Raw genomic sequence first — 26,272 nt, 5'->3', positions numbered from 1 at the left:
GTTCCTCCGCCTGGTTGGTGGGCGGAGTTCAAGGAGGAGCCTTGGGGCAGCCCTCGACCAATCAGCGTGATACGGGTGGGGTGACCGCCGCTCAGCCAATAAGATCCCACGACAGGGAGAAAGGGGTCTGCGTGATGTTACCCCACCCCCGGGCCAATCGATGGACTTGTCGCTCGTTTTGGCCAATGACAGGGCGACGAGCAATTCTGCGCACCAAAACTGTCCAGTAAGGGAGAGCGAGCAGGGCGGAGGCATCCCCCCCCCCCCACCCCTGGAGACGGGGTGAATAAGGGTGCGGCACGATTCGGACCTCAGAAGAGAGATTGGGAGATCCTGCCGCCGACAAGAACCAGAAGGGGTGCGCGCCGTCTCTCTGAAGATACCGAGGAGAGATTTGGTTGTCGGCACGAGCGCTGAGCGGAGCTTGGGAGGCCACTCGCTGGTGTCTGGGTTCGAATCAGCTCGAAGACCACACGAGGTGGACAGGTCCGAGGAAGGCTCTGGTCTTCAGCTCGCCTTTCCATCTGAGCTGGAGGCCTCAATAAAGGCTGTGGCCACCGTGTGTGTGTGTGTGTGTGTGTGTGTGTGTGTGTGTGTGTGTGTGTGGTGCTAGTCTAGTAAGTAATAAATTGTATAAGTGCCTTGCTGTACATACGTGCATGTCTATATTCGGATAACTCTGTTTCTTGCGTGCCCCCCCTGCCCCATTGTAAATAAACCCATGTGTTAAATGTATCAGTTCATTTTGTGTTTCTCTTATTGGTTTAACACGGTGTGTGTTCGAGAATTAGCCAGGCTATTGCCGCTGTAAAGGGACATTTGGACCAACGCATCTCGGTGATCATCCGCTCGGGTCGCACACTGTTCGAGTACGCTAGCAGCTCGTTCTGTACGAGCGCCGTCGAGGGTGAATTTCCCTGGTAGTTTGGACGACGTGGGTATTTCGGTAAATTGAAATAGGCAATCGACCCTACCCCACGTGGTCGACCTATTGGCGAACTTCGGTCCGATAAGGGACCCGTCGGCTCCGGAGTTATCTTATATATTATTTCCGAGTTTGTGGTTTCGTGTTGCGCTATCTTCGACTTTGTTCTGTGCTCGAGTAACGTGATATTCAGCTTACATTATCTCAAAGACCATGTGAGGTGCATGGTACAAAAAAAGTAAATAAAATGGTTCTGAAACAGTGAAATCGTATTCCACTTATTGCATTAAAGTAAAATTACTACTGATACTCTGCATCAGTTCCTTTCTCAAACACACCCACCCAAACATGTCGCACAGGGTGCGGGTTATGCTTGTGACCTATAAATTCCGGGTGATCAGTGGAGCCGACTCTACTGCTCCATCTAGCGGTCGTGCTCGTCGCCGATACCCGGCCCCGCAACAATATATACCATGGAGCAAGGTTTGTGATGACGAGCGGAGTATGCTTACACATTGTAATTTACATTGTGTAAGCAGATGAACAGTGCTTCCCCATTGTCTCGAATCACTCACCTGGATTCTTTTTTCATTCGTTCATTTTCATTTAAGGATGTTTTCCGATGGTTCTGTTATTTTTTCTTTTCCTGATGTATCAGCTTCGACGTCCGTGAGCATGCAAAATGACCGTGCTTCCCCATTATCTGGGGTCGCTCACTTGAATTTTTTTTTCATTTATTTATATGTGTTATCCGATGATTCTGCGATTTTTTCCCCCTGGTGTACCGGCTTTGATGTCAATCAGCACTCAAAACCTCAGCTTTACTATATCATCCGGAAGGTACCGATCTTTAATATAAGGTCAATGAATATGCTTAGTGTCGGCTTGGTAAGGGTGGCGGGCTTGGGATCCTGGGGTCCCGAGTTCAAATCCCCGTTCCCTCTGTTGAATTAATACCAGGTGGGGTTGACTCAGCCTGTCATCTTTCTGAGGTCGGCAAAGTGAGTACCAGCTTGCTGGGATGATTGATCTATTCGAGTATCCTGTGTCGGAGTGGCGACCCGTCCAGTATTGTGCTCAACAGCCCAGGAGACTGCTTCGGCAGCACCAACACTCTGTGCAGAGTGCTGTCCCGATGGATGGATGGATGGATGAATGAATGGACGGACAGATGGTGTCTCGTGCAAAGAGTCGGCGAGTTATCGCCAGCACCATGAACAAATGACAAATTCCCGCCAAAATCGTCTTGTTGAATCGGCCTGATCAGCTTGTTCGTGAAAGACTTGGACCAAAGGCGTTGCCCAGGCAACCCCCACCAAGAGACAATCACTCGGCCGGCGAAATAGATAATCGTAATACACACAAAAAGGTACAAGGTGTTTAATATAAATGTATATTTTTCATACTTTGAGGAACATTGACATCCGAAATGCAATCACGGTCCTCGTCACGAACTGAAGGTTCGGAAAGTTCGTGACGCAATAAAAAAAAAATTAATGGTCGGCCATCACACGAGACCTCCGAGACCGTTGCGAAGGAATCGCCGGCCCTTCTCCAGTAGTAGCTCCCGCTTCTCAGGCTGCAGCTCGTCCTTGTGCTTGCGGAACTCCGTGCGGACGGTCCGCAAGAACAGGTCCCTGTCCGTGTAGCGCAGGAGGCGCCCCGCCCTCAACAGGGCTCGGTAGAGAGACAGCGCCTCTCGCTGAGACCAGGGCATGGCCGATGGAAACCCTAGAAAATGAGTGCGCAGCGTGAGGGAGCGTTCGCACATCCACACAGACGATCCGCACGCGGAAACCCAAACAAAACGACGTCACAACACAACCGTTACTGTACACACCTTTATAAGAACGGTTCCCAAAAAAATAAATAATTCCTCACAACCACTTCCGGGTCACTCAAATAATTAAAAGGTGCGTGAAAATGAGCCAGACGGTTTTTGCATAAATTTGTTGGAGCTGCGTTTATTTTTCATATCTTTCAATTGCGTTTACATAGTTTACTTTTACTTTATGGGAAGACCGACGTTAGATGAAGTGAAATGTATCTAATATCATCGTATTGGACTTGAAAATCCGAAGGTGTGTATGTCAGCTCGATCGATAATTTTACCTTTTTTACAGAAAAAACCTATTTTTTTTAATAAAAAAAAAATAAAAGTGAAGCGCGGAGTTTAGTTCGTGTTGTGCGATGTATTCCATTAAATGTCGGAAATATTTTACCGGTACAGGAAAAGTTACTTCGCCATTAACCAAAAACCGAGGATTTTTCGACACGGCGAAGCCCATCCCTTCCGACTTTCCCACCCAGACGCCTTTCGGTGCGGTCTTCGGGCCACTTGTGTTATCCGAGTTACAGGTGTCTTCATAAACCCGAGCGAGGCTTCAGTGAGAGAGGTTAGTCCATTGTGTTGCCCGGTCCTGGTCCTGTAACCGGTGCGATGGCAGGGACCGGTGTACTCCCGTTCGTTCGAGGACTGGACCTCAGTGGCAGCGACTTCAAGGTGATTCCAGTGATTCTGATATTAAACGTCTCTCTTGTTATGCTTGAGATTGGAGATTGGAGGGTGGTGGTGGGTAAGGGGTGGAGGAGGGAGGGTGTATGGGGTGGAGGATGTGGGTGGGGTGGGGAGGGGGGTGGAGGAGGGTGTGGAGAGTAGGAGGAGGGTGTGTAGGGGAGGGTGTGGGTGGGGGTGGAGGGTCGGTAGGGGGTAGGGTGGGGGGTGTGGAGGAGGGTGTGGGGGTGTGGAGGAGGGGGTGGAGGGTGTGGGCAGGATGGTAGGGGAGGGTGGGTAGTGGTGGAGGGTGGGGGTGGGGTGGAGTAAGGTAGGGGTGTGGTGGAGGGTGGGGGTGGGGTGGAGTAAGGTAGGGGGTGTGGTGGAGGGTGGGGGTGGGTAGGGGGTGGAGTTAGGGGGTGGGGTGGGAGGGTGTGTGTGTGGGGGGTGGAGGAGGGTGTGGGGGTGTGGGGGTGGAGGGGGGTGTGGGGGTGTGGGGGTGGAGGAGGGTGTGGGCAGGGTGGGGAGGAGGGTGTGGGTAGGGGTGGGGTGGAGGAGGGTGTGGGTGGGGGGTGGAGGGTAGGGGGTAAGGGGTAGGGTGGGGGTGGGTAGGGGGTGGGGTGGTGGAGGGTGGAGGTTGGGTCGGGCATGGGGGGTGGGAGGAGGTGGTGATGCTTTAATAATATGAGTTCCCTCACAACATCAGGAACTTCAACACAGGACGAGGCCATTAGTCCCACCAACTATGCACAATGTTTATTTTTGTTTGTATACATGATCGAGGCTCATGGAAGGGGGAAACAACATACAACACATCATGGGGAGGGGGAGAAGGAGCTGCCAACCTGGTGGTGGTGGTGGTCGTATGATGGCTATCATTTCTTGAAGCACGACTGTCGCTGATGCAGTGCCCCTCCACCAGTCCACACACTGGAACTGGTACTCATTTCGCCGACCTCGGAAGGATGACAGGCTGAGTCAACCCCCTGGTGTATTAATTCAGCGGCCGACGGGGCTTGAACTCAGGACCCTAGGATCCCAAGCCACCGCCCTAACCACTGAGCCAACACCAGGCTGCCAACCGATGATTGTTTGAACGAGCTCTATGCTTTTTAAATGCTGAGCATGAAACACCCAAACACCCTCTTTAAAGGTCTTCCTTTCAACTGTAACTACAATGCACGAATGTTATTTTCAAGTTGGCTGTAACGCCATGTAGTGAGGCTCTTGTGGTTGTGGTGCAGCAAATGCATTCGAGGTGCATCTACCCGTCTCGCTCATGAAGAGCCACGAATTAAATCGTGCATTGTATTCGCTTGGTTAAAAATTACGAGTCCGGGATCGACGAGCGTTACGCTCATGTAAGTGTCTGGGTTTATTGAAACCGGTGAGAGGGTGTTTGAGTGATTCAAAAAAGGTCTTTTGTAACTCGTCCGCAGGATGGCCAGTTCCCAGAACGTATTCAAGCCTTGAGCAGTCTACGTTGGTTGAAGCTTAACAGAACAGAGCTGCCTCGGGTTCCAGAAGGAATCTCGTCATTGAAAAAGCTGGTGAGTTGTACTGTGGGTGTCGAGTATCAAATACAGCAATCCCTCCTGTTACTGCATCGGTTGTTGTTGTTGTCATCGTCGTCATTTTCTTCTTCTCAATGAAGAACGCAATGATCTACTTATTCATCAGTTCACCGTTTGCTATTTATATGAATGTCAACAAACAGGTCCAACGGCAATGTGCAATGGACGTCGTCTCCGCTGTCAGAACGAGGCTGCGTAATGCTGACGCCATCACGGAGACAAAGCGAGGTGTTCACAGCGAGAACTAGATACGAGCCGTTGCGATTTCAGAGGGAAATTGCCGTGCTTTTGTGCTGTCTCACGGTATTCTAATCGTGCTAATGGAGAAAAGGATGGATCGTTTTATCGCATCCCAGGAATTGTAACAAATCGAGGAACTCAGTTTGAGTTGTCAAGAAAAACGGCGCTTAAAGTGGTTCAGTGTTTCACGTGCCGACCTTGTTGACGATGGCAAAAAGGAAACGTGTGTGTGTGTGTGTGTGTGTGTGTGTGTGTGTGTGTGTGTGTGTGTGTGTGTGTGTGTGTGTGTGTGTGTGTGTGTGTGTGTGTGTGTGTGTGTGTGTGTGTGTGTGTGTGTGTGTGTTTTGTGACCATTTCATCAGTGGTATATCCCTATAATAGAGCCAGTATTAACTAGAGTGGAGTCGATGATGCGCCATCACAAATCCCCATGCTTCCCACCTCAAACAAAGTTGAAAGAGCAAGAAGATAAGAGTTAACTTTTTTTTTCTTTTTTTCGTTTTGACCCCTGTGAACCCAAGTCCGCACTCCTCAGGGAATGAACCTGGGGCGGGGGGGGGTCAATTCCCAAAAATCGTCACATTTCATGCGTCCCCCAATGTTGATGGAATTTACAAAGTTTCATCAAAAAATATTACGTCCACCACCGAAGATGGAAGGAGGTTATGTTTTCACCCCTTTCTGTCTGTTTGTGTACAGGATATCTCTAAAAGTTATCGATGGATCTGGATGAAATTTTCTTTACAGGTTCAGTGTGTGATAAGGACAAACTGATTAGATATTGGTGAAGATCCAGATCTGGATCTGGATACGAGAGTTATTTAATTTTTAATGTGATTCTTCATCTTCACCATTTAGAGAACGGGCCAAAAACGATAAAGTACTGTATAGCATGATATTTCAAAAATGTATTGGGCCCGACATGTTCTCGTGGATCAGACATTACGTGGCGGAGGTATACGCTCCACCGAGTATCCTCATTTAAAACGTGTCCCTAATTGAATTTTTTGGTATCTGAGCTTTTGTCTCTGCCTCGGGGGCGGAGGCAAAAATATGACTACCCTTGCACATTCTTGCCACGTGGCAATCGTAATTATAACTACCAAGTTTGGTGAATTTCTGCACAACCATTTAAGAGGAGATAGCATGACAGACAGACAGACTGACAGAGCCGATTACAATTTGCAAGGAATTTACAAGGAATTGAGGCACAGGAGGAGGCCATTCGGCCCATCATGCCTGTACCACACCAACACCAGATTCGATCAATCCGTTGATACCCTGCCCCTTCGTGTGCAGCCTTCTTGACTGCTACACTGATACTTATTTCGCCGACCTCGGAAGGATAACAGGCTGAGTCAACCCCCTGGTGTTAATTCAGCAGCCAACGGGGATTGAACTCAGGACCCTGGGATCCCAAAGCCACCACCCTAACCATTAAGTCAACACCAGGTATAAAAGACTTTTGGGCTATCTGATTGCAGTTTTTCTTTTCAAAAACCGTGCGGATAATTCATGTATTTTATTCTTGATCTGCACTTTACTGCGAGGGCAACGTGATCGTGGAGAGTACAATCTGGAGGATTGAGAGGGGAGGTTCCACTTTTTTTTTTTTTTTTAATATCACTTATCTTTTTACTTGTTCATCTGATTTCATTTCGTCTTCTCGAGCGATTCTTCCTTTAATATTCTGGTCAAGTTGCATTTGCAGAGAGTCACAATTTGAGTCATAAACAATAACAACTTGAAGACTACGATAATAACTTACCCTTGCTATGAATAAAATTTATTTATTTATTTTATTAATAAAACCATACCAAACCAGGCAAATGCAGTTATGTACAATGAAAAGAAATAACGCCGAAAGCCTAACCAACTGAGGCCAGAAATAAATACCAGGACTCGTGCAACCCCTCGGCTGCACACTCAAGTTCATAACCCCTCAGCTCGAAGCAAGTGTCGCTGGAAGCACACATACCCTGTCACTTATTCTAGCTCTAATACCAGAGAATGCAAAATTGAAGAAAAAATGCCGGTTCAGTTCAGACTATGTTGAACTTTAACCTCACCAAAGCGACAATAAGCAATGCGTGAATGCACCACAAATGGAACTCCAAAAAAAACCCACTGAAACTTCCGAAATCCATGGATACCAAAATGTTTTCCTTGATTCTTGCAGATCTCATCATGATCTATCCAAAAATATGTTTGGTAATTATTTTTTTGAAGCCCCCCCCCTTCCTTCCACATGATTTATTTTGGCCAAAACTTGATGAAAAAACAAAAATAGCAAAACTTTAAGAGGGGGGGGGGGGTTAATGACCATCTTGGGGACTTAAAACCAAAAGTGTTTCGCAAAATTTGGAAGAACAGTCCAGGTTTCTTCCAGCAATACCAATATTTTAGAATCTGCATCCCCTCCCTACAGGGTCGAACTGCGAACGAGTTGTTACACTCGATGGTAGCATCCGATTTGAGCCCAGGGTGAATTTTCTGGTCTAAGCCGCTTTTTCACTTTATGTCACAGGTAGAATAGGGGGATGGGGGGGATTGGAGGGGGGTGGAGGGGGAGAATGACTACAATTTTTTAAACTCAGCATGCCTGAAAACCTCCAGGTGAATTTTTCTCTCAACATCTGAGAGGGTCGGATAACAAAGTGCCCTTTTCTGGTCGAGTTGGTGTGGAATGACCCGCAAGTGGGAAGCAAGCATTGCGTTTTATTGGTATATTTGTTGGTTGTTTTTTGGTGGTGGAAATGCAATTTTCTTTTTGTTTTTAGGAGCATCTTTCATTAAGTCACAACAAGCTGACCAACCTCCATGGAAGTCTTTCAAGTCTGCAGTGTTTGCGGGTGAGAAGGGAATTGGGCACGATACGGGGAGATATGAATTGATGTCCTCCTCGGTTATTTCCCTCAAAATGAAGTGGTTTAAATTTGTACCCTGTGCTGAATAATCCCAGTTGCGTGTATAAAAACGCTTCACAAATATGGCTTTTATTACTGCTATTAATCTCGTGCTTGTTTGACCGGATCATCAGCTGAGTGTTGTTAATCGTTCAAGTTTATAATCAAAACGTGGGGACCGTGGTTGTGTTTGGTGAGAATTTGGCAAAAATTATGGGTCTTGCTGTCCATCCATCCATCCATCCATCCATCCATTGGGACCGTACTCTGTCCAGAGCATTGGTGCTGCTGAGGCAGTCTCCTGGATCATTGGGCACAACCTGGATGTGTTGCCACTCCGACACAGGATACTCGAATGACTCGATCATCCCAGCAAGCTGGTACTCATTTTGCTGACCTCCGAATGATGACAGGCTGAGTCAACCCCACCTGGTATTAATTCAATGGCCGAGCAGGATTTGAACTCAGGACCTTAGGATCCCAAGCCCACCACCCTAACCATTAAGTCAACACTAGGCATGACCTTGCTGTGTTTGTCTGCATTGGCATTCAGCATGAGTAGGGACAACACTGTGACTGTGCGGTGTGCACGCAGCAACGTAATGCTCTTCTCCATTATACGTAATGCCTCTTCCTAATTTGCTATGTAATGGCACATAATTTATGCTTTCCCTCCACTTTTCGAGCAATCACATCAACATTTGTTTATTTGAATCTATTTTGCTTTTACAAACCTTTCCATTGCGTGTGTGCGTTATTTTTTTTTTTAATTTTTATTTTTTTATACTAAACAAGAATCATGATATCCCAGCCCCTGCGATCTTGAATCTTTGTGCCCTCTCCTCTTTTTTTTTCCCCCCCAATTCTTCCTCTTCTACTTTCCTGACTGCCCCACCCCCACTCCCTTATTTCAGGCATTGGTTGCAAGGGGAAATGAATTGAAGAACTCCAGCCTACCAATTGACATATTCCACCTTGAAGATCTCTCTGTTCTAGTGAGTGTCATTCTTGGTGAATCGCTCCATTGTTATCGTGCTATCAAACTTGATGAGCTCTGTCTTGCATCAGTTTTTGAAATGCACAAGGGATATAATTCACCATATCTTATCATCATCAGTATCATGTTTGATGCAGGATTTGAGTCAAAATCAGCTTGACGAGGTGCCTGCTGAGCTGGAGATGACGCGTGGTCTTCTGGTGCTCAATCTCAGCAATAACAGGTAACTTTGTAAGGATTAAAGGTACGGGAGTGAGCTCTGTACAAATTAGTTGTTAACTGTGAGTTCTCGTTAGCCCGTCCCCCGCGCAGCGGAAGACGGGGTTTTGGCAATCGTGTCTGTGTGTCTGTCTGACTTTTTTTTTCCCATTTGAGCTTTTCTCATCAAATTTTCAACAAAGCTTTATTATGAGAATATGGAGAAGCCAAGTCAATACATTTCTTGAAATAATTTTCATTATTGGTTCACGAGTCAGTAAGTGACCACTATATTCGTTATGAGTGTGTCTGTCTGTCTGTCTGTCTGTCTGTCTGTCTGTCTGTCTGTCTGTCTGTCTGTCTGTCTGTCTGTCTGTCTGTCTGTCTGTCCCGAGCATAGCTCCATGGGTTTTGATCCGATCCTGATAAAATTTGGGTGGTAGGTTTATATCATAATCGAGTTATGTTTTCCTGAGAATGGGCATGGTGCGCCCATTATTGGCGGAGCCACGCCCAAAAAACTTGTTTTTAGGGGGTAGCCGATTTCAAGTTAAATCTTCTCCGAGGGGGTTTGTCGAATCTGGCAGGGCTTCGGTATTTGGTTAGCCCAATGGCAACTGCATAGCTCCATGGAGCTCGATATATATTTTTTTTTTTTCATTTTCGTCCCAAGGTCAAGGTCACAAACTTAGAAAATTGCTAATTTTGACATAAAAATCATACGACTGCCCAAACTTTGAGAGCTAGGATGACAATATTTTTTTATGCATAATCTTGAGGTCATTCCCCACCTAAAGTCTCGAAACCATTTTGCTCCATCTCGAACACCTTGCCCATGGCGCCCCCTTCAAATTTGTTTTTACACCGATTTCATCAAAGTATGGATAATCCGAGGAGTGTGAAATGCCATATAGCCTATATGACGTTATATTGTTCCTGGAATGTTCCAGAGGAAGTTTTGCACCAAAGGTCATAATCCTTGACCTTTGATCTTTTAAAGTTCACAAAGGTCAAATTTTGAAAGTTGTTGGAATCGAACCGGGTTTTCGACCTTCTTCGACGAACTAACTCCAATAAGCTAATAGCACGTATCCTGTTTCCTTATTTTAATGTCCACAACATTGTTTTGTGACCTTTAAAAGTTATGCAAAGGTCAAATTTTGAAAGTTGTTGAACGAAACCAGGTTTTCGACATTTTGCAGCTAATAACCTGTCACTCGTACCACATCATGTTGATCATTTTTATAACTTTGTCAAAAATTATCACATTGTCTCATCCTTGACTTCTGAAACAATCTACATGGTCAAATACCGCTCATGAACCATCGTCGTCTCCAGACTTATTATTATTATTATTGTTTGACCCTTTTTTGGCCTTTTTTTGCTCTATTTTTTTTCTTTTTCTCAGCAACCACTTGTCCAATTGAGCAAATTTACAGGGAGGGAGCGACCTCGCATGGAGAAGATTTTAATTATAATTGTGACGTCATAGGTCACGTGGTATGGCAGCCATCTTGGATTAAACGCAAAAAATGAAAATGCCATATCTCTGAAATCGCCAATCGGAAAAAAAATTTAAACTTGGCACATCTCATTCTACTCCCAATGCGGAATAATGGATTGTAAGGATGATGTCATTAGTGAAGTGGTAGACTAGCCATAAATGTTTTAATCAAAATCCAATCGCTTTTCCATTGAGATTCAGTGTGTATGCCGAGGCCGTAACATTTTTGCCAATTGAGCTTTTGTCATCAAATCTTCAACAAACCTTCATTATGAGATTGTGGAGAAATACAAATGAATAAAATGTACAATTTTTTTTTTTTTAAACTGTCATTTTCGTCAAGTTTAGTTTGATTAGAAAGCGGCCGCGTACGGGTTTTTCATTTTGCATGTTTGTGCCTTGGCTTGAGTTTCCAGTTAATGCATGGTCTTTAATGGTGTGTGTGTGTGTGTGTGTGTTTGTGTTTTTCAAAAGTTCATTTTGCAGTGTTTCAATATTTTGTATTTGAATGCATTTTTATCATAAACATGAAACATAATAATGAGATGCTTCTGTTTGTTTGGTAGAATAGAAACCGTACCAAACCAGCTGTTTGTGAACCTGACGGATCTACTCTACTTGGATCTAAGCAACAACAAGCTGGAGAGCCTGCCACCCCAGCTCCGACGCCTTGTGCACTTGCAAACGTTGATTCTCAGCAATAACACTCTACTGCACACCCAACTGAGGTGAGGGTGCACGTGGATGGCCATTGCCTTTTTGATCGCAGGAATGACAGGACGATACATTTTGCCTTGGAATAAATGATCTTGTATTGACACTTGTGTGTTATTTTCTTTGCACAGGCAGTTAACAGCCATGTCTATGTTGCAAATATTGCATCTTCGTAATACACAGCGCACGCTAAGCAACCTTCCGACCTCGCTGGAGGCTCTCACACATCTGGAAGGTAAAGCAGCATGATATCTGTCTGGGTGGGTGGGGAAGGTGGAATTTATTTATTATAAATCCTGAGTTGGGGAGGGGGGGAAGTTGCATGTATTTGGGATGGGGTTGTCAAAAATGTCTCTTTGTTTAGGTAACAATATACAAAAGCAAAAGTACAAACCAATTTTGGTTATTAGTCATGAAACAACTGCACAAACATTGACGTTTTGGGCATTGTCATCCTGCTCCGAGGAAGGCAGGAAGGGCCAAGCCCGAAACGTCGGCGCTTCTGCATTTTTTTTTTTTTTTTTTTTTTTCATGGCTGATAACTCGAACTGTTTCATATTTTTGTTTTAATACTCTTGTGATGCCAATGTGATAATGTGTTCTTTTTCACTCCGAACAGATGTTGACATCTCGCACAACGACTTGTCGGGTGTGCCAGAATGCCTGTACACCCTGCCTGCTCTGAAGCGTCTCAACCTGAGCTCGAACAACATATCTGAGCTCTCACTGTGCATCGATCAGTGGAGTCGACTTGAGTCGCTTATCCTGTCGCGTAACCATCTCACGTCCCTGCCGGTACGTTAACTAGCTGACTTTCAGCCAGGTAAAAACATGGCTTCCAGTCACTGCCAAAATTGCAAGTGTTTCATCCGTTTGTTTTTGTTGTTTGTTTTCTTTGTGAATCGTGTGTATATTTGAGTCGTCGAGCACAATGCTGAGAGTGCTTTGTTTTTACCAGCACCGTATGCACCCCATTCAATCGCGGTGAATGTATTGTCCCAATGAATGATTTTACAGACATCCATCAGTAAGCTCACTCGTCTACGTAAGCTGTTCCTTAATTCGAACAAGCTGGACTTTGAAGGCATTCCCTCCAGCATCTGGAAGCTCTCCAACTTGGAGCAGTTCTTTGCCTCTGACAACAACCTGGAGCTCATTCCGGAGAGTCTGTGCAGGTATGTTGCCTTGTTTCCTGTTTGCATTAATTAAAAAACATATATATATTTCTGTGATCTTTTTTGACCTGTTGGTGTACAAATGTACCGGAACAGAGTCTGACCTACCTACCTCCCCCTCCCACTCCGCCCTCCTTCCACTCACCTTTGCCAACGATAGCAATATTGCTCGTTGTTTGTTATCCTGCAGAGCAAAAAATGTGCTGAACAAAGCAATCATTGAACCCTCCCCCTCCTCCCCACCCCTAAGGGCATTTTGATTTGATGTATCGGACTCTTCACAGAGCGTTGGTTTTGCTGAAGCAGTTTCTTGAGAAGGGTTATACTGGGTGGTTTGCCATTCCCTTCCCAGCAATGTTTTTCCTTTTAAATGCTGAGTGACAGGCAACAAAGCAGCATGTACCATTTTAACATAGTCTTTGGTATAACTCAGCTGGGATTTGAGCCACCGACCTCCCAGATTCAGAGTGGACGCTATGACCAATACAACACCGAGTCTGGTCCCTTCGGGCTTATCCACATTTTAAAAAATTACAAAATACAAACATGTATAAATATTGCCACGTGGAAGGCAACCTCCTTACAATACGTAACTACACCCAAGACCGTTAACTCTGCACACTGAGGCCAAGACTCCAAGGATAGGTGAACTGTCACTGTTTTGTAGCTAGCAAGACAGTTCTTAGCACTTGTCGCCGGATCCAGTGGGGGGGGGGGGGTGAGGGGGCTTTTACCACGCCAGTTATAAAACAGGATTACTATAAATTTAGCCCTCCAGGGATCCATCATGAAATTATGAAACTGATAGTTTGTGTGGAAACGTGAGGCACACTATTCTTTATAAAATATAAAAATAATTTATTTAAACACAAATCCTAACGAACAAGACCACCACAAATTTCCCCTTCGGAGATGCGAGCGCGCACGCACACTGGCGCACACTGGCACACACTTGCGCACACACACACAAACCAGCTGGGCAGGAGAGAGTTAAAGGCAAGGTGTGAAGAATGCTCCAGCCAGAGAGTAAAGGTGAACCAACAGTTAGAGAGACAGTCGTGGTTTGTTGAAAATTTGAGGGGGTCTGTGGAAAGAGACCTGCAGTGTTGAGGGGGCGTGATGAGGGGGAAGCTTTGATGAGGTGGTAGGTGGGGGAAGCTTTGATGAGGTGGTAGGAGGGGGAAGCTTTGATGGGATGAGAGGAGGGGGAAGCTTTGATGGGATGAGAGGAGGGGGAAGCTTTGATGGGATGAGAGGAGGGGGAAGCTTTGATGGCATGAGAGGAGGGGGAAGCTTTGATGGGATGAGAGGAGGGGGAAGCTTTGATGGGATGAGAGGAAGGGGAAGCTTTGATGGGATGAGAGGAGGGGGAAGCTTTGATGGGATGAGAGGAGGGGGAAGCTTTGGGCAGAACGTAGGGGGAGCTCTGATGGGGCGGGACGCGGGAGGCACTGCAGTGGGGTGGGACGAGGGAGGAGCTCTGATGGGGCGGGACGAGGGGCAGCTCTGATGGCGCGGGACGAGGAGGGAGCTCTGATTGGACGGAACGAGGGGGGCTTCGTGTGCAGCCTTTTGGCTGCTACACTGGTACTCATTTCACCGACCTCGGAAGGATGACTGGTTGAGTCAACCCGCTGGGGTTAATTCGGGGCTTGATCTCAGGACCATAGGATCCCAAGCCACTACCCGAACCGCTAAGCTAACACCAGGCTTTAGGATGAGGGGAGGCTTTTTGAGAGAAGGCCGAGGGGAAGCTTCGTCTGAAGCTGGGAACTTTAGACCCTACCTCTCCTTGTTAAGTCTGACTGGGAGAGCTTTTGTTTTTGCTGGAGTTTGCAAAATCAGTTCCTTCAGTGGTTAGATGATGGGAGGGGGGTTGGGAAGGTGCAGGATGAGGGAGAAAGCTGAGAGTGGGTGGGAGGAGGGGGGGCTTTGTGGGGGCAGGACAAGACAGTTACTCCCTCACTGATGTATTAACCTCTCACATAAGTTAATGGTGTGAGAGGTCACTCTCTGAACTTTCTGACCTGGATTTCTCCCAATGGTAAATCCTTCCTTCTGGACTCGGTGATTCCAAAGTTCCCCACAAATTTCACCTGCCGTTCCTCTGCTCCAACTGGTTCATCTGATGTGCTTGTGATAGTCCGTATCTCTCTGGTTATTCTCAGATCGCTGCCTCAGCGCCGGCAAGTCTGGAAGTTCACTCAGGCAGATTGGTAGGGACTGCAAGCAGCCATCTCACATCAGGACTGGTCTCGCGCCAGGGCTGGTCTCGCGCCAGGGCTGGTCTCGCGCCAGGGCTGGTCTCGCGCCAGGGCTGGTCTCGCGCCAGGGCTGGTCTCGCGCCAGGGCTGGTCTCGCGCCAGGGCTGGTCTCGCGCCAGGGCTGGTCTCGCGCCATAGCTGGTCTCGCGCCAGGGCTGTTCTCGCGCCAGGGCTGGTCTCGCGTCAGCACTGGGCTCACATCTGACTGCATTGGCTTGCATGTCATTAAAAAACCTGTTCTGCTGCTATTGCATATCCTCTTTCTTCGCTTATCATGCTATCATCAGCGCTCATCTGCTTGGCGTGAGGTCATCTCCCATCTGCTTGGAAGACAGTCAACATCATCGCATTGCATAACTAGAACAGGCACTCAGTAGAGCGCATACCTTCGCCAACGCTACATTTCACCCCCTTGCCCCCCAGAAACCGTTGATTGTGAGGGTATTTAATCCCATACCACATCTGCCATCTCATATGTGTTATGATGGCTTAAAAACATTAAATTTCCTGCTGTTTGACACTGATTCACGTACATTGTGTAATTTCTGCATGAACTCCCTGACCTTTTTGGGTGTCGGTGTCAAGTCAATCTGATGACAACTGGTCACATGAAAATAAATAAGTTCAGTGACACCCCCCCCCCCTCAATGCTTTCAACTCACCAATGAAGTCACTGTCAAATATTACACATCACAGGATAGGGAATTGAATTCTAAACATTTTGAATCTACTTACATGCAAATTGTATGAGAATTAACCGTGTTATGATAAAGGTCGTTGACCCCCCTGACCTTTGACCCAAACCGCTAACAAAGGTAATGATGTCATTGTGTCATATCGTATATCACAAGATTGGGCATTGAATTCACAACATTTTGGCATTGGTTGCATGCAAATTGGATAAAAATAGACCGCATTATAGCAAAATGACGATTTTGACATTTTCATGACCTCGACCTTGACCTTTGTACTCTTAATTTTGTAATTGGTATTAGAGTGTGGGGAACAGAACAGTCAACATTATGGTGTTGGTTTCATGCAAATCGGATAAGAATTGACCATGTTATGACTAAAACCGCACATTTTGCAATGTCGTGACCCCCCCTGACCTTTGACTCCCAACCGCGAATAAGGGTTATTCCGTCATTGTGTCATGTCACATATCACAAGATGGGGCATTGAATTCTGAACATTTTGGCATTAGTTGCATGCAAATTGGATACAAATTGACCGCGCTATGGTAAAAAGACTATTTTGACCTTTTCTTGACCTTGACCTTTGACCCGATCGCTCCCAAAATCTAATCAAATGGTCCTCGGATAATAACCAATCATCCCACCAAATTTGCTGCGATTCAGTTCAATACTTTTGGAGTTATGCAAATAACAAACAAACAAACAAACACACATATTCACAAATAAATAAATAAATACACAGCGATCAAAACATAACCTTCACAACAAAGTTTGCGAAGGTAAAAAGGTGCAAAAACTTTTTAACTATAGACCTATCAGCTTAAATCAGTAACAAGGTCATGTAATCCATCGTCATAGTTGACATGCTTCCTTTTCTTCAATAACCTCATCTCGTATCGCCAATTTGGTTCCAGACCTGGTCACTCCACCTTGGATATGCTGCTTTTAGTCTTCCAACAATGGATGGAGGTTCTCAATGTCAGATATTAGATCTGGACCTTCTTTTTATCCATATCTCATGCTTTTGATACAGCCTGGCATCCCGCCATGCTCTCCAAACTGTCTGCCTGTGGCATCCAAGGCCAACTGCACACATGGCTTATTGACTTCCTCTACTCTCATAGCCAATGTGTGGCTCTCAACGGAATCCTTTCATCATTTCCTGCTTTCCTTCTTGCCACGCGCGATCAACCTCCAGATTTGGTTTATGTATTCGGCAATCCTTGGGGTTTGTAAATCGTAAAAATAATGTGGTGCAGCAGCTTTAAACATCGTTTCGGCATTTGCAGACATCTTGGGGGATAAAGAAAATCTTCAGGGATAAAGAAAGGAGGTCTTGGCTCAGACCATCTATGTTAGCGGACCCTCTGATTCGATAAATCGGTTAAGTAGAAGGCCTGGGTCTCGCTCGTTATTGGAATCAACCAGATGGATTGTTCCACAAAACTATAAGGAGCCATGCACCGCCACCTACAGAATCGCGAAAGAGCTTTGTGTCGATCCTTCTCGTGACTGTTTAATTTGATCTACCAATTGGGCCTCACGTGTTTCGTTGTTTCTATTTACATTATTTTCCATGCCTCTGATTTTATATTATTTCATTTTTTCCACAATTCATTCATTCGTGCATCCGTTTGTTGCTCGTCCTGGAAAATGGTCTGGAATGCCCTTGTGCCAGCTTCCTGGCTCAGACTGCTCAGGAGTTGGGGAGATTCCAAGCTGAAACCTGACCTAAAACGCTGAGCCCCACCCCCTGCTCACCTTCGAGCATGCGTGATCCACAATCTGCCATTTCATGGACCTTTTTTTGTCCACTTTTCCTGCACGTGCTTAATTTGAAAATAAAATCTATCATATTTGCACAATACCATTCGTGCTTTTGCGTGCAAATTAAAAGTTATCCGAATTTCCCTTGGACGATATTGGGATTAATTGCACACTCCTGACAACAGCTTTCAGCAGGATGGGATTTGTACCCGGATACAATAATCTCACTCCCAAGACAACAGTTGTCGAGGGATTCGAACCAGGGTCCGATACCAACTCCTGACTCCAGTTGTCGTGTCAAGAGTGACCATTTTCAATTTAGAATCCGAAATATCCCAATTCTGAGCACCAGTTGTCGCGTTCGATTTTGTGTCGCCAGCACAAAAATGTTCAGAATTTAATGCCCAATCTTGTGACACAATGACGTCATAACACATGTCACCGGTTGGGGTAAAATGTCGGGGGGGGTCACGCCCTTGAAAAATATGCGGTTTTCGGTATAACTCAGTCAATTCTTATTCGATTTGCATGAAACCAGCATCAAACGAGATTACCTTCTCTTGTTGAAATGTTGTATTCACCGAGCTTGCGAGTGAAGACTCGCCAAAACGACGTGAGTTGATTGTTGTTTAGTCCATAGCCCCCGAAAGTCGGGGGGGGGGTCATGACATATAGATATGTGGTTTGTGTCATAAGACCATTCATATGAAACCAGTTCCACACACTCATACCAAGAACAAAAAAGTAGTGGCGGCGAAGGTATGCGCTCTATGAGTGCCCGTTCTAGTTTTATATGAGATGCTGTTCAAGGCGGTGTAGTTGTCGTGAAGGTAATGTTGAGGTAATATTTTTTTATATGAGATCCTGTTCTAGGCGGTGTAGTTGTCGTGAAGGTAATGTTGAGGTAATATTTTTTTATATGAGATCCTGTTCTAGGCGGTGTAGTTGTCGTGAAGGTAATGTTGAGGTAATATATATTTTTTTTTTATATGAGATCCTGTTCTAGGCGGTGTAGTTGTCGTTGTGAAGGTAATGTTGAGGTAATATTTTTTTTATATGAGATCCTGTTCTAGGCGGTGTAGTTGTCGTTGTGAAGATAATGTTGAGGTAATATTTTTTTTTATATGAGATCCTGTTCTAGGCGGTGTAGTTGTCGTTGTGAAGGTAATGTTGAGGTAATATTTTTTTATATGAGATCCTGTTCTAGGCGGTGTAGTTGTCGTTGTGAAGGTAATGTTGAGGTAATATTTTTTTATATGAGATCCTGTTCTAGGCGGTGTAGTTGTTGTTGTGAAGGTAATTTTGAGATATGATGTTGAGGAAATTTTTTTTTTCAGATGAGATCCTGTTCTAGGTAGTGTCGTTGTTGTTGTGAAGGTAATGTTGAGGTAATAGGTAAAGTCAGAAGCGAATGTAAGAAGAATTCTACGTTCGCTTCTTGGTTTTGCCTATTCCATATTATAAAAATTATACCGATATGGGGATGGACAAGACAACAAAACCTGGACAGATCTGGTGCACAAAGTTTGACAAATGGGGAAGGTAAAATGTGAAAACCCGATCTTGTGTCCAAATCTAAAGAAATACCCACTATGACGCCAAAACACCGGACTCAAACCACAGGTGAGGGCTTAAGGAAGGCACGAGTTTCTCTCTGGGTCTGCCACAACCTATGCAGGCTGGTGTGGCATAAGGCTTGGGGGGGGGGGGTGCGCTATGGCGATGAGTCCAGGAGATTCGGGAGGCAGGCAAGCAGAGCGAGGGATGTAGTCTCCATACCAAAAGTTTTTAACTGATGCACGCATGCACGAAGATTGTATTTACGCCCCGCAGGCACCGCTTTTCCAGCTTGTGGCTCGTCCTATCATTGGCCGTTGGTGTTTGTGAGCAGCACCGTCTACCACGCCACTCCATCCTTTGGGGTGGCCCCTCACAAAAGTATTCCACCGTCAACCAAGGCTTTACAGCTCACTTTACCACCATGGCTTGCAATCCGCTGGCCAAACAGCCCGTGCCGTCCCTCTTTAAACACGTGAAGCGTTTTCTTTGTGCCTTTTGTTCCCAAGTCCTCCACATGGCTTCGTTTGTTCAGGAGGTTTTATACAACACAACCTCACCCTATTCTTCTCTAACATTTGCAATCACTACTTCCTTGTTGTACGTTTTACCATTACAAATTACCCCTGACATATCTATCTGACTTGAGCACACGGTCCTTCCTACTCAACACAATGTAGCTATGGCATTTCCAACCCAACCCCCCCCCCCGGACCCCCATCCACCCTTCATTCCACGTAACGATCATTGTTATTTATTGCAGGTGTGCCAAGTTGAGAAAACTTGTGCTGAGCAAAAATCGTCTTATCACGCTGCCCGACCTTGTACACTACTTGACTGATCTCGAGGTGAGCACCTGGTTTTGCTTTTGCACCTTCGTTCCACGATCTGTCTCTGGTGTGTCGCACCATGCGTGGGGGTTTTGTTGTTTTGTTTTTCTTGTGTCTTGGCGGAATAAATGTGGCTGATTGTTCCTTGAGAATGAAATTGGGTTTGCACTTGCAGGAAGTGAGCACGACAGAGCGTTTGAGCACAATGTGCATCGTTCGTCCTGCTCCATTATATGAGTGCTGACAAGCCCTCTGTGATTGATAGCTGTGTATCTTCATACACAGGGTGTTTTGAAAGTAACAGTGCACTGAATGAAATACAGGACTGTACTTGTGTTTCATGAGGTTGTTAAAATTGAAATGTATGCTTGTTTACTTGCAGATTCGCTCAAGTGAGATACCCACCAGTTCAATGCTGGTGGGTGTCAATAAATACTTTTCGGTGAAAGATTTATCTTTTTGCACAAGAGCTGTTAAATTTATCCTGCACTGTTTCTTTTGAAACACCCTGTATAAGCTGGCAGGATATCCCAGAGGTACGCACACTCACCTCTGAAGCCGTCCAGTCTGGGTTTGAATTTCGGCCCGGCTACAAACTGTCTTCCTGCTGTCTGGCAGATCGGCTGACGCATCGTTGTGTGCGGCGTCCCTCGGATGGACGATAAACTGGGAGACCAGTCTTCCATCATTAGTTGGTGGACGATAAAGATCCCACGGTGTCCTTCATGAATAATAGGCGAGCTATCGCCGGCACCCTGAACAAATTACAATTTCCTGACTGTCTGTTATGAAGGCAATGACAAACCACCCAGCATAATCCTTGCCAAGAAGCTGCTTTGGTGGCACCAACACTCTGTAAAGAGTCTGGCACATCTCAGATATTATTATACGAGGGCTACAAACCACACATTGAGTTTGAAGAACAAAATGATTGGTTAGAAGGTTGGAAATTCTTTTTTTTATTTTTTTTAATGCCTACGCTGACGAAGTCGACGGAGGCATTATGTTTTGCGGTTGACGGTCCGTGCGTCCGTGATAGGTTTTCGTTCCCGCAATAACTTAAGAACCGCTGAAGGGATACAAGTCAAACTTGGTACAAGTATGTATAATAATGTAAAGATAAACTGATTAGATTATGGGGAAAGAGATCAAAGGTCAGAGGTCCTGTGAGGTAAAAAAAAATTCTGTTACCATGCTAACTTGTGAACTAGTGATGGGATTTTGACCAAACTTGGTATAAGCATATATTGGGATGCAAAGATGAACTGATTATATTTCAGCATCAAGAGGTCAAAAGTCAGAGTCCGTGATGGGTTTTCATTACATCGATAACTTAATGAGCAGGTTGTGGGTCACCAAACATGTTCTGAAAATTTATCAATATGATTATATGTGCATTAAATAGTTCGATGCAAACTATTGTGGTTGCCTAACTAATGGGAAAATTAATGAAATTTAACTCCGAAGTTGTTATTTCTTGAGGCTGTTGAAAAAAACAGCCGCGTGCCCATATATGGATGGTGACGTCACGTTCTCCAAAACAAAGCGGACGCTCACTCGCTCATTGAAGGAGTGTCCAGTTCAGCGGGCCGTTCTTTCGCTTTTTTTTGAGCTTGCAACTGTCTATATTATCCTTTTTTATTTTTAATTATTGGAGAACAAAGTTATTTTGATATTTGTACATCATGCCTCGTACGTGTGTCGTCATGTTCTGCGAGAATGGCTGGAAAACGGGTAAATCGCTCCCACCGATTCCCGAAGGAATCAAACATTCGCCGGCAGTGGATAAGATTTGTCCAAACAAAACGGGAGAATTTTCCCCAAAGAAAACGGGTAAAGAGGACCCTTTGGATAGACTTGTCATTTGTGGTGACCATTTCACAGCCGAGGATTACGAAGGCATAAACACATCTGATCATCACTCTGTGAATATGAGTTGTTGGTTGACAAGTTCTCCAGATACCGCTCTGTCACAGAATCAATAGTTGAGTTTAAGTGAGAAAAACCTTGAAATGTATTCTTAAAGAGTACATGGAAAAACATTAAAAAAAACTTTCTGAAAAACACAAGCATGAAAAAATTTCTCAACAAATCAACTTATTGTTGATTAAATTACTTTTTTTTCACAGCATCAGCAAATTGGGCTATTTCATTTCAATTGTAAAAAATTGATCAATTTTCCACTTTTTTTTTTTTTTCTAAATTTGGAAGAATATTTCCCAATGAGGCTAAACATGTTTTGGTATTTATATGCCACAACAGTCTCTTGAAAGTTGTGGTTTGTTCTAACTGTTCACTTTCGCTGGGGTCAAGCTCAGCTGTCAGAAAGACTTCAACTCCAAGGCTACGGTGTATAATATATTTGGGTCCATTATTGATTCATTCTATTTCTGACTCTTGAGTGACTCGAGGGTTAAAAATTATTATATCAAGTCACAGACGAACCAAACTTTACATTATTTTATGCATCGAACAAGAAAATGAAAATCTACAAACCAATCTGTCTGGTGGAGTCTGTCAGTGTGAACTGTTGGACAGTCAGTCCTGCCACTTGTACACGAAATAGGCTGTTTTCTGGCTCTTGCAAGTGGCTCAAATTTATATGGCTCAGGGCCAGAAACTCTATGGTATAAATTCCCATCATCCTCCGACTCGTCCTCGGCAATATCGGAATGAAAACGCTCAATTTCATCACCGCTGAAATCACTCTCTGATTTGCATCTCACCATTGTTTACACGCTGTTTCCGAATGTTCGCAAAGTTTTCGGAGAACGTGACGTCCTAGCATCTTCGGTAAATTCCGGTCTGTTTTTCGATCACTGACAAAAGTTTTGACATAAAAGTTAATTTTAGCATATTTTGAGTTTCAAATGTAAGAAAATAATTGCCCAACGATAATTATTAATGTGATTACAACCTTCGATTCACGCGAAGTCATCAGCGACCCAAAACCTGCTCTTTAAGAACGACTGAAGAGCTCCAAGTCAAACTTGGTACAAGTATGTATACTGAACAAAAATATAAACGCACCAAGCGATTGTTACTATTTTACCTCGAACTCATTAATACTAAATCTTCACAACAATTTGGTTATAGAATCTATGACAATTGAGCATCAAATTTCAAAGAGTTCCTTGAGAATTCTGGCGACAGTCTTTGCGCTACAACAGCCGACACAACCGAGGTGTCACTGTCAGAGTTCACACAGTCAGTAGCGGGTGTTGGCCTCCCTCAAGCGGTTACGCACCGTCTGGGCTGAAATGCGCCTGTTATGCAGCCCGACAGTCTCATCGGCAGTCCTCGTGGCCGGTCGGAGTCGATCCCGGAGATGTTGCAGCCTCATGTGACGATCCTGACCGGCGGTGGTCACACGTGGTCGCCGGGCATGTGGGCGGTTCACGGTGCTTCCAGTCTCTCTGAGGCGCGTTCTCAGGCGGCTAATGGTGGAGTGGTGGACATTGAAGTGTGCTGCAACGGCCCGTACTGACGTCCCAGCATTCAGCATGCCAATTGCGCGCTCCCTCAAGATTTGTGACATCTGTGGCATGTTGACATTTGGCACCAGTCCACATTTTGGGGAGGCCTTTTATAGGGCAAGCTATAGGGAGTGTTTTTGTCCTGGTCACGCTCACTGACCATCACTCTGTCAAGCCCCATGGTGCTCATGGGAAGGATTACTCAACGTGTGAGTCCACACACTCAGAGTGGTCAATTTCAATGGGAACATCTGTCTTGAGCAAAACAAAGGAACCATTGCTCAAACATATCATCGGTTTGACCATTTTCCCATAATGGCAATCTTGACTTAGATATTTAGGTTGGTGCGTTTATATTTTTGTTCAGTATATAATGATGAAAAGATAAACTGATTCGACTTTGAGGTGAAAGGTCAGAGGTCCCATTCGATAAAAAATTCTGTTACCTCGCTAACTTGTGAACCACTGATGGAATATATTATTTTGATGCAAAGATGAAATAATGGGAATTCGGCATCAGGAGGTCATGATCAGATAAAAGTGTGATACTTGAGAACAGCTGAAGGGATTTCAATCAAACTTGGTGCAACGATGTATAATGATGTAATAATGTGTGCGGTGGCATATTGGTTGACGTCGAAGAGTGCCATTCTAGTTTCATTGGAATCTTTCATTCGGTAAACGCACTTCCTTCAACATTTTTAACTTCCCATAATCGAAACCTTTCTCCCGCCCCTCTAAATACTTTCATCACCAGGTGTTGGATGTCCGTGACAACCCGAACCTAATAATGCCTCCAAAGCTGGTGGACCAAGCGAAGGACTATTATAGCATTGACTTCTCCCTGCAGAACCAGCTACGTCTCGCGGGTGCCTCCCCTGCCGCCATTGCTGCCGCTGGTGGGTCCCTTACCCGGAATGTAGTTAATCTGGCATGCCATCACGAATAAGGACATATGGTGCGATTTAATCACCTGACTTGATTGTGGAATCACAAGATTGTGTTTGCAGGTGGGGGTACACCAACAAAAGATCCTGTGGCGCGGAAGCTACGTTTGCGAAGACTGCGGGACAACGCCCCAGATGATCAAGCCGAGCAGGTGTTGAAGGGCATGTCTGATGTGGCTCAACAGAAAAACAAGAAGATGGAGGTGAGAGCCACATTTGTGACATTTTCCCTGTCGGGATGATTGAACAGTCATGCAATTGACATGAGAGGCAACGGTTTTGGTGAAATGGTTTTGCATAAAATTGTATAGCTAAGTAATTTTAGAAACATGTAGCTGACTTAATTGGTTCTCTTAGGGTTGTTACTTTTTCTACGCCCGATATATATATATATATATATATATATATATATATATATATATATATATATATATATATATATATATATATATATATATATATATATATATATATATATATATATATATATATATATATATATATATATATAATTTGCGGATTCGCGCCCGCCGGCGTGCGAGCGGCCACGTAACTCGAATCGCGGCACGTCGCCCACCGGACGGACAATCCCGTCGTGACCCTCTCGGACTAACGCCGGGAACTAGTCACGGGTGGGCCTTTCGGCCTCACCACGATCGTGCCAATCGGCCCCCGCGTGGGATAGGGTTGCTCGCCAAATTCGACCTACCTAAGTACCCACACGGAGGGTAGACCGGGCGATCGCACCTCGCCGCAGGTCGACTTCGGACACGGGCCACTTTAAGCGACCCGTTCCGTACTATCGGGATAACCGAGCGGTGTTATCGTCAACCTCGACGGTTCGATTAATTATTGGGCGTATTTAGCCCACGACCAACCCTTTACGTGAAGTAAGATGGAGATTCAATAAAAGAAAAGACGAAGCGAAACGGGAGAAACAGTTCAACATAAAGCACATTTATTCCGCGGCAAACGGAAAGCACACGTATACAATTACCACAATTATGCACCAAAAGCAAATGTAACAAAAGAAGAAACACCACAATAATGCACAAAAAGCAAATGCAACAAAAGAATCACAATGCAGATCTACTACCGACTACCGAGCACACGGCAACACTTGTACAGTTTTACTTCACAGACGGCGCCGACAACACATATACTCAAAGCAAAAGAAAAAGGAAGGGGTCACCCTCAACGATGAGGGGGCAGACGGGCCTGGGGCCGAGACCGCGTCGAGCCTACCCGTCTGGTGATGAGCCGCAAAATGGCGGCGGCGCCCCGACTCCGCGGGCCTCGCTGGCACTGCCTGGAATGGGGTGGGAACGGGGCCCCCTTCTCACACTATATCAGCGCGGGGGGAAACAGGAGGGGGTTGTTGATGCTCGGGGGAATGAGGATATCTCGCTGGCTTGGGTCCCGCGACGAGCGACTCCACCGCGACCTCGGTCGCGTTACCGGCCTCCCCTCTCCGCAGCTCCCCGACTCTGACACGAGCGCCGACCTCCACAAAGATTCTTGGCTTCTCCAGCCTCTCCGGACCCCGACAGACACTCTCTCGACTGCCTTCGCCGCCGCCACAACTCTCCCACTCTCCACTCTTCTCAACTCCGTCCAACTGCTCACTCTTTCCAACTGCTAACTCTTCCCAACTGCCGCTGTCACACCTCTCCAACTCCCCCCAACTGCCTTCTCTTCTCAACTCCCTCCAACTGCCTTCAGAAACTCTTTTTCTCTCCCGATTCAGAAACTCCCTTAACAACTGCCTCGATTCGCTCCGCGCTCGGTGCTTTATAGTCCGACAGGAGAAACCATATGCAGATTTTTGGATCAGGAATTGCTCGGGGGCGGAGCCACGCTCCCCATTGGACAGAGGAAAAGTGGGCGTGAATGATTCTTGATCCGCGAATCTGCATATAGCGATTTATACTCCGACGCACCTGGAGGCGGGGCCAAATCGCCCCACGCTCGCTGATAGGACGGAACAGAAGTGGGCGTGAATCGTTCTT

The 26,272-nt window shown here is 45.5% G+C and overlaps 2 protein-coding genes across 3 annotated transcripts in view; one reads left to right on the top strand and one right to left on the bottom strand.

Moving 5' to 3' along the window:
- The first annotated feature begins 1,258 nt into the window (after positions 1–1,258).
- Positions 1,259–26,272, top strand: part of LOC147012282 (protein flightless-1 homolog) — a 44,010-nt gene continuing 18,996 nt past the window's right edge. Inside the window, exons 1-12 of one of the 2 annotated variants that reach the window (XM_085856189.1) lie at positions 1,259–1,408; positions 4,859–4,969; positions 8,014–8,085; positions 9,054–9,134; positions 9,274–9,359; positions 11,405–11,566; positions 11,684–11,787; positions 12,172–12,347; positions 12,570–12,727; positions 19,774–19,858; positions 24,074–24,215; positions 24,327–24,466. In XM_085856189.1, coding sequence (XP_085712315.1) covers positions 1,274–1,408; positions 4,859–4,969; positions 8,014–8,085; positions 9,054–9,134; positions 9,274–9,359; positions 11,405–11,566; positions 11,684–11,787; positions 12,172–12,347; positions 12,570–12,727; positions 19,774–19,858; positions 24,074–24,215; positions 24,327–24,466 — 1,452 coding nt within the window. In that variant the 5' untranslated portion in view covers positions 1,259–1,273. Of the gene's footprint in view, positions 1,409–3,174; positions 3,429–4,858; positions 4,970–8,013; positions 8,086–9,053; positions 9,135–9,273; positions 9,360–11,404; positions 11,567–11,683; positions 11,788–12,171; positions 12,348–12,569; positions 12,728–19,773; positions 19,859–24,073; positions 24,216–24,326; positions 24,467–26,272 lie in introns of those variants that run through there. The other variant, XM_085856191.1, reaches the window with a different exon arrangement.
- On the bottom strand, positions 2,290–2,656 carry MIURF (mitochondrial elongation factor 1 upstream open reading frame). The gene has a single exon (XM_085856192.1). The coding sequence runs from the start codon at positions 2,640–2,642 to the stop codon at positions 2,433–2,435; it is 210 nt and encodes a 69-aa protein (XP_085712318.1). The 5' UTR covers positions 2,643–2,656; the 3' UTR covers positions 2,290–2,432.

The sequence above is a fragment of the Eptatretus burgeri genome, chromosome 15 (assembly GCF_056783735.1).
Source record: "Eptatretus burgeri isolate ZD-2024b chromosome 15, Ebu_testis_v1, whole genome shotgun sequence".
NCBI classification, from domain to species: Eukaryota; Metazoa; Chordata; class Myxini; order Myxiniformes; family Myxinidae; genus Eptatretus; species Eptatretus burgeri.
The sequence above is the reverse complement of the archived record's forward strand: the minus strand, read 5'-3'. Positions and strand labels throughout refer to the sequence as shown.